Raw genomic sequence first — 13,272 nt, 5'->3', positions numbered from 1 at the left:
AACTTTTTTCTATAACATTATCGAGCCAACTAAGAAAGAATATCATAGTAACTTGTAACGACGATAGAAGCAAAATGTAGGTTTCCTCAAAAATAATAATTATTGCAAGATATGACGTGACGTAATAAAGGAATTTGAATATGTGGCAAGAGAAAAGATAATCGCTCTCATTAAACTCACCAGATCATTTGCACAAGGGGGTATGGTATATGGCTAATATACTACGGCTAAGGGCTGTTCTTAAGCATGACGCAACTCGGAGTGCCTGGCTACAGCTGTTAGCCGTGGTATATTGGCCATATACCGCAAACCCCGGAGGTGTCTTATTGCTATTATAAACTGGTTAGCAACGTAATTATAACAGTAAAAAGTAATATTTTGTCATACCCCTGGTATATGGTCTGTTATAAACTGGGTGGTTCGAACCCTGAATGCTGATTGGCTGACAGCTGTCTTATATCAGACCGTATACCACGGATATGACAAAACATTTATTTTAACTGCTCTAATTACATTGGTAACCAGTTTATAATAGCAGTCAGGTCCCTCGGGGGGATTGTGAGATATGGCCAATATACTACGGCTAAGGGCTGTACATAGGCACTTTGCGTTGCATCGTGACTAATAACAGCCCTTAGCCGTGGTATATTGGCCATATACCTCACCCCCTCGGGCCTAATTGCTTAAATATCCCATGGCTTTCAGCCAATCAGCATTCAGGGCTCGAACCAGGTTTATAATTGTAAATAAATCCCCTTTGCACATGTGCATAACTGTAGATAACTGTAGATATGAGCAAGAAAAACTTGGATGAACATAAAAAAACTAATGTAGGCTATTTTCTTGCAATTGTGCTGTTATTATGTGCCAAATGTTAAGACTACAAATGGCCCATTTGCAGATTGATTTATCCTTCCGATAGGCATGGGCTACAGATTAAAATCTTGGTTTATGATTGTAATTCAATTTTGCCATGGTTTGCTTTGATAAAAGCAGGTAGACTATAGCCTCTGATAGGCCTACATCTAATTTCAGATAGTCTACAGTGGCCTAGACATGAGGCAAGTGTAAACTGAACGATTTAGCAGCTTGCTTAGTTCAAATTAACAGACTAATTTATTCAACATGAATAGCGAGGTGATGAAGAGGTAAGAAGGGCTTGTGTTTATCAATAGCCTGCTGGAATAGGTTACTGAGGATGGGGTAAGCATTGCAATCACTGAATTAAATATTAATAATATGTATATGAACTGAATATACTTGTCAACAACAGCTAGTGTTTACTTTTTTACATTTTTTTTAACCTGTAACCTAATCTGACGTTAACGTCAATCTGATGCTTTCTATCAACTGATCGGCAATTGCGATAGAGCTTTGAAAATTTCAAATTTAATTAACTAAACATGTCCATTAATAATTGCATAGTAACACAAGGTTACAACAACAATAAACTGAAGTTATAGGCTATATTTATTAAATTAGTTTGCCAGCTCCAGGTAGGCTACACAAGTGCCACAAATTGATTTGCAATGACTCCAGTGATATCGTCATTTCAACATATTTATTGTATCAAATGGTAGCCTACAATGGCATATACATTAAGGCTACTTGATGGCCAACAGAGGCAAATGTATAGTTCTTCACATTTAGCCTAATGTCAGTCTCATTGAGGCCTTTTCCCCATAACTTCACATTTCCATTCGGGCAGCCCCCGAGACCGAATAACTGAACATGCATAAAGCACTTCGCTTGATACCGTTTTCTTTCAAATTAAGCAGTCGACATTAGAATGCATGTTTTAACCACCTCCGAGCGAATTTATGTAATGCGCCCAACGTCTTGTTCCAGTGCTTTGTCTCCATTATTTATTGATGTGCATCAGTTCTAGTGTATTAATATGTTTTATGGAAGATGGGTTGGAAAAAGGTGTCTCCATAATGACAATATACCTACAACTGGTAAAAAAAGTTATATACAACAAGGAAACACTGCCTGGGATCAGCTCAGTGTTCCTCACCCACTTCCTGGTTCTGAAGTCATGTGACTCACTTATCATTGACAGCTCATCTCTGTGGCAGTGAGATAAAAAGCACACAAAAAAGCAAAGAATTATGTCTTATGTCAGCTTAAACTACGTGTTGAATATATCAAATTCCAGTTATGTTGATGCAAACCAGATTCAAAGCCATGGTACAAACTTACATGGATGACATAACTCGCCATATAACATTTTATTTTATATAGCCTTACATTGAAATTAGACTTTGAAACATCATACATGGTTTTTATTTTGAAATTGAGAACCACAATACTGTATGTAGGAAGTTCTTCTTACTTTCAGCAAAATGTTTCACCTAAGAATGAGCAGTTGAGATGATGTACACCAGGTGTGTCAAACTCAAACTCATTCATTTTGTTTTTTCCTTTCAATTAAGCTCTAGACAACCATGTTTGGGGAGTTCCTTACTAACCAGTGACCTTAATTCATCAATGAAGTACAAGGGGGGAGCTAAAACCCGCAGCCACTCGGCCCCGTGGAGTTTGACACCTGTGATGTTTTGCGAGACACCAGATTGCTTTCAACAGTAATTTCAACAGAAACCTGTGCAGACACGCTTATGATAACCTTATCAATCACTTACAACAGTCTGGGCCTTTTGACCATACTCCTATTTCCTGTTTATTAGAAACCTTTCATTTTGACAAAGAGACCGCTAAAACTCAGAGCAATGACACACCACCCTATGTCATTCTTTGTGCCCTTTTGAACTTTAGTGTTCTATTTTCTACGGATCACAAGGTTATGTATGATCAAGGTTATGTGTGAAATGTAAATGATTGGATAGTTTTGCAAATACATATACAACAATATTTATTTATTTATGTACAGCATTCAAATGACTTCCCATATAAACTGACATTAGAAAAGCAGGGCACACAATTATCTTTGCCAGTAATTGGGTGTCATGTTAGGACAATGAGAAATGGCTGAAGACTACCGAGTGAGCGATTTCCCTGAAGCTTGCCTAATGATGGTCTCTAAACACAAAATGATGTAGACAACTGTTACTTAAAGGGGTACAAATGCTTGTCACTTTAGTGGAACCCTGTAAGGTATGTCCATTGTACCTTTAGTTATAGGTACCTAATTGTACCCTCGCAGTTCATACCATTAAGAGCCAATAGTATACTTTAGAGCAGTGGTTCCCAACTTGGGGTACTAAAATGCAGATGAGAGGGTACTTCAGGAGTACTCCATCCAGAGTAAAATTCATTTGGTGGTACAGTAACCAAAAAAGTTTGGGAACCACTGCCTCAGGGGATGAAACATGGTTGTTTCATTCAATGGCTTTCAGTCCTGTAGCCTTCACCAAGTGCCTAAATTAATATTTTATCATAGAACCTTTTATGACAATACATTACACATATCATAAAGCCATACTTTAACAGTCTAGTTTTATCCCAACACAGTAATCTGAAATCAGTTAAATTACATTATGCTGGTTTGCAAAGTTATATTTATTCCTGTTTGAAGTGAAGAAATCCCAAAATGTCACCCTTTAATCACCCACAACATGCATTTAGCATGACTGCCACAGTATCAGTTTCTAAATGAGATTAGCTAAACCATTTAAACAGGAACAACTATCTCAGTGCAATAATTACTAATAGATTGGATTAGTCATTTGAAAAAGAATGTTTTTTGTCTTTGTGTAACATAAGATCAATCTATCAATCAATCAATGTACATGCAAAAACACACAATGTGCATCTAAAAACAAACATGTTGAATTAAAAAATAAAAAATAAACTAGCAATACAGCATGCTGGGAAATATGCTAATGAAGGGTGTGGTTTTATACCCCGGGGAACAATACTGTACCCTAACCATACTCTTTTTTTCTGAGAGTGTAAGACAAAGGGTAAGACAAAGAAATAAACAAAGAGACCACAACATATTTCTAAAGAGTCTCTGTGCTTAAAAGGGGCCTTGATCAGAACAGTGATACATGCTGTTCCACCATGTTGTCTGGGGTAGGATGAACAACCCATTAGAACAAGAAAATGGTTTCAGTCACATATAAAGAATTTGAGGTTGATGACTGGCCACTGATTGTTATTGGAGAGGAAACATTTGTAGGGCCCTCTGAACAAGCAGAGATAGGCCCCAGTTGCTTTGACAGAGCCCCTTGAATTGTGTTCATGATGATGGGCCCATCACGTCCAAACCATTAAGACTGAGACTGGGTGACATGACGATGTATCGATCCCGTCGTGATGGATGGTCGAAAAGATATAAAAGTGAAGTTCCTAGTCAAGATAAAGTAGTGCAGTACAGAGCCACATAAGCTTTTGTCATCATGCTGTCCTTAGCACTGTTCTACTTTTTAGCTGTTATTTGCCCTGCCAGACATGCTCTACCACTGTATCCAGACACAAGCTTGGAACCCCAAGAAGGTAGGCAAGAGAATCGGTGGTATCTTTGAATTCTTTTGATCTGACCATGTCTATGATGTTCTATTTTAGGGCATGTCTAGCTGAACCTTCCTTATGAGACATGCTGTAAGATGTCTCATCTTTTCTTGGTATCATTTATAGTGTTTAGATTGCTGGTATTCATTCTTAGATCCCTATGCATAATGTTGTGAGGGCAATGTTGAACTCTGAAAGTCTCAGTTCATTATCTACAACAATGTCAAAAGTTTGGACACAGTTACTCATTCAAGGGTTTTTCTTTATTTTTACTATTTTCTACATTGTAGAATAATAGTGAAGACATCAAAACTATGAAATAACGCATATGGAATCATGTGGTAACCAAAAATGTGTGAAACTAATAAAATAAAAAAACTTTTTGGATTACTACATGATTTCATGTGTGTTATTTCATAGTTTTGATGTCTTCACTATTATTCTACAATGTAGAAAATAGTTAAAAAATAAAGAAAAACCCTTGAATGAGTAGGTGTTCTAAAACTATTGACCGTTTGTGTAGGTCTAATACATCACAGTCGGAATTGCAATACAAGATATATAAAATGGCCATGTCACTTCACAGTCCCCTTTGTGCAGTAAGGTGTCCTTTTATCTGTTTTTTTAAAAACGGGTTATTTTGCTTGCTTGAGTAACCTGGGCTGTCAGAGTTCCATGTAATCATGGCTCTATTTAATACTGTGCATTTCCCAGCCTCTGTTCTGGAACTTGGGACTGTGAAGAGACCTCTGGTTACATGTCTTGTGTTGTACCGATGCCTGTCCGAACTGTGTGCCAACTGCTTGCACAGACAGTTCGGTACCTTCAACACATCAATACCTCTCACAAAGACCAATAGTGATGCAGTCAATCTCTCCTCAACTTTGAGCCAGGAGGGACTGACATGCATGTTACTGACACTTTCTGTCTGTGTACATCTAAGTGCGATACGTTCTGCTTTGTTCTGGACCAACTGCAATTGTCCTATGTCTTTATTTGCCTTACATGACCACACAGCTGGGCAGTAGTCCAGTCTGGTCGACACGGATGTCAAGAAGGCAGAGCAATGCCCAATCATGGACAAACCTTTCCCATTTTAGCAACCATAGAGTATGTTTTGACCATGAAAGCTTGCTATCTAGGGTTACACCCAGCAGGTGAGTCTCCTCAACTTGCTCAATAGCCACATTATTCAATAATAGATCTAAACGAGGTTTAGCGTTGAGCGAGTGATTTGTCCCAAAAATGTATGCTTTTAGTTTTTGAGATATTTATCACCAGCCTATTGCCAGTTACCCATTCTAAAACTGACTGGAGCTCTATGTTAAGTGTCTCATTTATTTTACGGTTGCAGCCGACATGCATACTGTTGAGTCGTCAGTGTACATAGACACATTTTTTGGTTAGTACATGATTCCATGTGTGTTATTTCACATTTTTGATGTCTTCACTATTATTCTACAATGTAGAAAATAGTAAAAATAAAGAAAAAACCTTGAATAAGTATGTGTGTGCAAACTTTTGTCTGATAATGTGGGTCTACCATAGATGACAAATGGGGATAGATTTTCCTCTGAGAACATTGAAGGCAATAGCTATTTTGACAGTTAACTTCACTCTGAGTCTGGATTTTTAACACCAGTTTTGAGTAACATGACATTGGGTTTACTGGAACTTCCAGCAATGGTGTGAATCTCAGTACTGAGATAATACTGTTTGATTATTGAGAGCTGTTTGGTCTGAGCAGTGCTGATCCAGCAGTTGGTGGCAGATGTGGAGGATGGAGAGAACACTGAATTGACTGACCAAAGAGAGGTGAAGAATCTCTATCCTCTCCTGCTACAGCGTGATGGAGTCAGGGATACATGGAATAAAGCAGGTGAGGAGGGACGAAACCTTCAATGAAGATACCAAGGATTGGACGTGAATGTTCTGATATCCCATGACTCTTTGCCATATGCAGACGAGTTAGTCAAAAGGACAGTTGGTTTTATTCTAAGCAGCTAGTCACCCATATAACGTGATGAGGTCTATATTTACTGAGTTGATTTTCTAAATTTTCCTTCAGGAGCTAAAGATTCTGTGCAGCAGGATAAATTTGTCAACATGGTAAGTGTGCTAGACATTTCTATTGACTGTGTGATACAAAATAACCCTCTGGTGAACCTGTTCTATTTCATTACATTCTATATGGATCAATGTGTAATAAAATATATTCTGTCTGTTTTTTTAGGTTGATGATCTGAAGGTGGTGGTGTTGAAGCTCGCTGCAGCCGACAAGCTTCGCTCTCAGGGCTTCCTTCGTTCTGAGCAGAACTTGCCGAAAACTAATAAGAGAGGTGAGTAAAATCAACGTTATCCTGGACCGACTCTGTCGCAACACCTTTCCTTATGTGTTCCTTATGATCATAGTAAGAGCAGGTGTTTGCTGAGGACAATTGAAAGCACAGTATCGCATCAACAACTTAAGAAAATACCATATATATGCTGGCATATTTACAATGCAATAAAGTGTTTGGTAAGGATGTTTAACTAAGGACTGTCTCGTCGAAGGTGAGATGGAGTAACTACCCATTGGGCACACAGTGGTTGAAGCAATGTTGTTTATTGAACTATTGTGGAATAGACGTTGAATTAACGTCTGTGCCCGGTGGGTATAGCCTAGCAGGATACAAACAGTAGATGATGTAATATGATAGGACTCATGAAGAAAGAATTGATGCACAGAATCTTGACATGTGTCTATCTTTGTCGCATTCTTCCCTGGATAGCATGCTTCTGGAAATACTGTGTGACCAACTAGAAGCTGTGCGGTGAAGGAGGATAAGAGACGTTTCGACGATGCCTGGACAACAAGCTGTGTCCCTTATTACATATTAAACGTGCGTCCCCAACACAATGTTTATACTTATAACCCTAGACTAAATTATTTATGAAAATATATTTTTTAATCCGGTTGAAAAGGGCCTTGCGTTGGGACTGGCTGACAATAAAATGAAATATATCATGAGGACTGAACGGAACAACTTTGTTTTTGAGAGACCAACACTGTGTAAGATTGCATATCAATTTCTATACAAATACACAACGTATATGCCTCGAACCAATGCTTGGAAGCAGAATAAAGTCAACAACATTAAATTCTAAAATTAGACGTCAACTATATTTTAGTTGACTAATTTAGAAATGCACAGTAAATACATATTTTGTGGAATCATACCACATAAATCACTGACTGCATATACTGTATATGGGATGCTTTGAAATGACCAGCAAACACACACACACACACACACACACACACACACACACACACACACACACACACACACACACACACACACACACACACACACACACACACACACACACACACATACAAACAAACATACATACACACTCAAAGGTCAGACATTTTCTTTCACATCATAGTTTGAACAGGTGTACTGTATTATAGTAAAACATATTTGATGATACCTAAACTTATTTACATGCTAATTGACTGCAGTCTTGTTGGTGAGAGCTTAATATTATGAGTGGTAATGGTAACTATCAACAATAGGTTTTGTATCACTAGTTTCAATCACACATAAACATAATTAGAATACACTCATATATTCTTAAAGTATGGGTGTGCAGGTCATAAACAACAAGGTAAGAAATATATATTTACACTATGGACAAAGAAACTCACTAAATTAGATAAACAGTCAAATTGCACACTTGGCCTATTTAGTGTGGCATATAATGAAATTTGCCAGTATAATTACATGAAATAAATAGTCTGTACTTGTCTTCATACATAGACCTTAGTTACTGTAGCAGCCTACTATTACACACTCTGTAAAACATATGGCATTGTCGTTCATCTTGTGCATGCCCTAGTGCTAAATTAACCTAATGCACATTAAGCAGGAGGGGGTCTCTTTGTGAACTTTGATTTCTAGAATGCCTATCTGCATCCTCACACAGGAATTTATAAATGTTGATTTTTAAACAGTTGACATGAGATATTTCAATAATGATTGCTGGCCCCTCCCAAAATTCCTTCATGTTTTGTGAATGGCTTACCATTTCCATGGTAACAGTAAAAGAGGAAATGTTGTGTAATAGTTGTGTAATGGTTGTGTAATTGTTGGCTAAAGATTGTTTATAGGTTTACAGCCTCTTATTGGCTACATCCAGGTAAGCCTTCTCGATCTCGATGTTGGCAGGACAGGTCTGACTGAACTCCTCCCTCTCGTAGGCATTGTTCAGGTACCTCCATACACCAGTGAACTGGACCGGGATGTCAAAGTCACAGTACTTCTTGGCAGCAATCTATCAAATAAAACCAAAACAAATAAAACCAAACCAAAACAGTTGAATTGTGAGACACTATAAACAATAATAGTCATATTACACTATTAAAGTAATGGAGAATAGAGAATATGTGCAGAGAATGTTCCCAATGGTTCAAAATGGAGTTATACTTCTCCTAGGATTTTTTAAAGTTTATTTAAATTGAACCTTTATTTAACTAGGCAAGTCAGTTAAGAACAAATTCTTATTTACAATGACTGCCTACCAGGGAACAGTGAGTTAACTGCCTTGTTCAGATTTTTACACTGTCAGCTCGGAGATTCGATCTAGCAACCTTTCAGTTACTGGCCCAACGCTCTAACCACTAGGCTTCCTGCCACCCCAAAATTATTAGAAAGTAAGGATTAGAAAGTAAGGATGGGCCCTGACATTGCATAGGTTGTGTAGTATAGTCATAAGACATGCCTAATACCAGAAAATAATCAAATTCATATTTCAAACCGTTTATGTCATATGCCTATTTGTTTCACCTTGATGACATGCAGCTTGGGCAGCAGGTTGCAGTCTGCCAGGGTGAGATGGTTGCCATCCAGGAACTTCCTCTTGGAGACAAGGATGTTTTCTCTGGAGTTTTGGTTAATCTCTTCAGGGATGGGGGAGGTCAGGTAGAGATCCAGACGCTTGAACTCCCGCAGCAGCGCCTTCTCATGGACTATGGATTTAGAGAGACACAGGCATGTATGTCAGACAGGTCTGGAGCTTTGGAGATATTCCTGATGGATAAAAAAAAGCACTTTCAGTTGAGATTCTCCATTGAGTATGCTATACAGACCAGGAGTAGGCTTGGGCTGGGCCCTAAAATTCACATCAAACCAGCAGTTCATGAAGGCATACGCCATTGCCAGTGTGCTTTAATAACTGAATCATGGGCATTGTTGGAATTCCATTAGTATATTTAATTGTCATATTTTCCATTGCCTCATAAGACATTGTCTAATCTAAAACATGAATGTAGACTGACTGAAACTTTACTTACAAGTACTGTTGGCTGGTCTATTCTTAATGAAAGCGGAAAACTTGGCGAAAATGTCAGCGCCCACGTCAAAGGACTCTTTGCTGAGTGGGCTAAGGTGTGGATACCTGAAGGGAGTGGGACGAGAGGAGTGTGAGTCTGTTTGAAGAAGGTTAGTGCCATTCACTTTTTCTTTAATATAATAATACTTTACCTGGGAGGGGCCAATGTCTGTTCCAGAAACTCCTCGATCTTGATAAAGTCCGTCTTGAGGGTGCCGTTGTACAGGAGGAACGGAGGGTTGGTCCCAGGTGCCAAATCCTTCAGCTCTGCTGGTTTTCTAGAGTGTACCAGGGCAGGGTTGGGTGGAGAGGTTGGCAACGGGCAGGAAAAAGGAAAGGGAGTAGACATGGTCATATATGGGATCATTCCAGCTTTTATTTCAACAGATACCATGCTTAATCAGTCATTGACACAGTCACAACGAACACAAAGGCTATCAAGCCATGATTCCAGCAATCTATGATTCAGAAAGTAAAACACACTGGCATGGGAGTGGCTCCTCAATCACTCAATTATCAGCATCCTTTCAACGTTTCCTGATCCTATTTGCTCACCGGTAATGGGCCTGAGACATTTACACAAGAAAGGGGATAGATTAAGAAAAGGTGTTTGTTCAATTCTACACAGAGCTCTTTCTCCTTTCTGCAAATGTTTTAGTTTTTCAAGCCCCGCCCTCTATCACCTCTCTGTATCACACCCCATTAAACAGTTTGGTTTCTGAAAAACATCCTTGTTCTTGCTGAACTCTTTATAGAGCCCTGTGTGAGCGACCTTTACACAGATGAACAGGAATTGGAAGGGCGGGAAGCCAGGGAGGCGGGGGCTTACTTCCTCATGTCGACGGTTGTCACGGTGAACTTGACTCCTTTTAGCCACAGGACCATGAAGAGCCTCTGGCAGAAGGGGCAGTTGCCCATGTTCTCTCCATCGTGGCCAGCCTGAAAGACAAGCAGCATTATTTTTTTAGTTTAGGTTTAGTTATAGCCTGTTGCCAAATCTGTTTGTGCTGTCTTGCCAACTCCTAGGGTCATTGTCACACCAAACAATGACCATAGTAGATGGCAAAACAATATTAACACATCTGGGACCAGGCTAGTTTAATGGTAGTTTATTTCACAGACAGAAATATACGATAACTCCTCAAACACAGAAGACTCATGGTCACACATAAGATAGGTAGCCCTATTTAAATTCCAATGATTGATGTTGACATTGTCCATGTCATCTATTACAGTAAGTCCTGATCTCCTGTCCTATCATGCAATTCATATTCATCTCATGATCAAAGACACAAATACACGCACTTGTAGTGTTGGGACTGGCTGGGTTATTTTAGGAACTGCTACTTGAGAGGAAAAGCAGGCATTGAGTTAGAGAGGAAGCTTACAGAAATTGACATGGGCTCTCCTCAGTACCCACCTATTGCACAGAGTCTGATTACTGACACACCAACGCTACTCTACCTCTGGTATGGATAAACAAATGGGATGGTTCTCTGTGTGTGTGTGTGTGTGTGTGTGTGTGTGTGTGTGTGTGTGTGCTTCAAATATGTACCATTATGCACTGTACGTATATGACTTTACAAAGATACAGTCCATATCTACTTATTTGCAATCTTATTTCAGTTTTCAGAATGTGCATGTGTGTTAGAGCGTGTGTGTGTGTGTGTGTGTGGGGGGGGCAGGCGTTCCCAGTGTGCCGCCTGCTCCTCTAGCGCATGTGGTGATAAGGTGGCCTCCAGTGTCTGGTGTCATTACACAGTGATAAATGCCACCCTCACTCTTACTGACACACCCTCACTCTCACACACTCTCTCACTCTCTCTCTCTCTCTCTCTCACACACACACACACACACACACACACACACACACACACACACACACACACACACACACACACACACACACACACACACACACACACACACACACACACACACACACACACACACACACAGGGTGGCAGGGTAGCCTAGTAGTTAGAGCGTTGGACTAGTAACCGGAAGGTTGCAAATTCAAATCACCGAGCTGACAAGGTACAAATCTGTCGTTCTGCCCCTGAACAGGCAGTTAACCCACTGTTCCTAGGCCGTCATTGAAAATAAGAATTTGTTCTTGACTTGCCTAGTTAAATAAAGGTAACTAGGCAAGTAAAATAAAATAAAAACACACACACACTCTCAGAGTGCTGTTAAGTGAACATGAAATCTTGCTCAGATGCCAGTGTTTACCTAACACAACACGACAAGCCATTCTGTGAAATAGAGGCTATGGCTGAAGTGACTGAAGCTTTACATTACATCTTGTACATTTCATTAGCTTTCACATGAAACAATTTTGCGGTATGTTTTTCTGTATTACAATCATCACACGATTTACATCTTTTCACATATTCTTGAAATTATATGCATAGACTATGTTAGAATTAATACAAATTATTATTTTCTTATTCTAAACTAAAGGATGAACAAAATACTGACCTTTATGAAGAGTTCAATAGTCGGGTCTTTGTCGGAGTTCTGTCGTTGCGCCATTCTTTTCAAAAGCTGTGCTGTGTTGTGCAAAGTTCAGAAATGCTTCTCCAACAAGTGTCCTCAGGTCTCAGCAAAACAAACCTGTTAACTCTGAAGACTCCAAGTCCACGGATGTAAAACGTCACTCTTCCCTTGAGTCTTCTATATATCTCTGTGCTCTAGTGTGCTGGTTTATATATGGATCTTAGGAGGCAGTGTAAGACCCTTGTAGCTGGGACGTTTTGTTTGTGGGCTCCTTGAGGCTATCACTCTGAACACATTTTAAATGTAGGAGGAGGGGGAGGGCCCTGAGGATGGGTGTGGTCCTCTCTCATATAAACACAGTGCCAAGCTCTCTCTATGAGGAGAGCCTAAAATAGGTCCTAGTACTTGTCAGTTAATAATGGTTAATTAAACAATGTAGAAATATAGTTTCACCATGTGACGTAAAACCATCATATCCCCCTATAACGCCAACCGTAGCACCATATTGAATACAGTGTTTTCATGATCTGTCACACTAATAACAGTGTACACTTTAAAGTGTTTGTCTCTCCCTATACAAAGCATGTACTGTGTTGGAATACACTGGGAACCAGTAACACCTCATTTGGAAATGTTTTGATACCTGCTACTGTAAGTCAACAAAGTCTGAATGTGTTGTGCTCATTAGTTAACTCTCACTAGATTCTTTGTCTTCACATAGATTTTCTGATGAGGATATCTTGTGACGAGATGCATGAGACACAAATAAACATGACATGTTATTTATGCTGTGTTAGGATTTCTGACCAATTTTTTTTTTTTATTGCCCAAAATGTCCCATAACCTTTACACGGTTAGTTGCCTAAATATAAAACTAACATCTACCAACATCAACACAGCTGTATTCCCTCCCTGGAAAAAATG

At 39.2% G+C, this 13,272-nt stretch overlaps 1 protein-coding gene across 1 annotated transcript; it reads right to left on the bottom strand.

Annotated features, from left to right (window-relative positions):
- Positions 1-7,062: 7,062 nt before the first annotated feature.
- On the bottom strand, positions 7,063-12,638 carry LOC112221082 (chloride intracellular channel protein 2). Its single transcript, XM_024383181.2, has 6 exons — positions 12,331-12,638; positions 10,679-10,788; positions 10,002-10,127; positions 9,812-9,915; positions 9,306-9,487; positions 7,063-8,793 (listed from the first exon to the last, which is right to left on the bottom strand). Exons 1-6 carry the CDS (start codon positions 12,382-12,384, stop codon positions 8,632-8,634), a joined length of 738 nt encoding a protein of 245 aa, XP_024238949.2. The 5' UTR covers positions 12,385-12,638; the 3' UTR covers positions 7,063-8,631.
- Between the last annotated feature and the right edge of the window lie 634 nt (positions 12,639-13,272).

This window comes from Oncorhynchus tshawytscha, linkage group LG21 (genome assembly GCF_018296145.1).
Source record: "Oncorhynchus tshawytscha isolate Ot180627B linkage group LG21, Otsh_v2.0, whole genome shotgun sequence".
Classification (NCBI taxonomy): Eukaryota; Metazoa; Chordata; class Actinopteri; order Salmoniformes; family Salmonidae; genus Oncorhynchus; species Oncorhynchus tshawytscha.
This window is presented reverse-complemented; position numbering and strand designations above follow the sequence as displayed.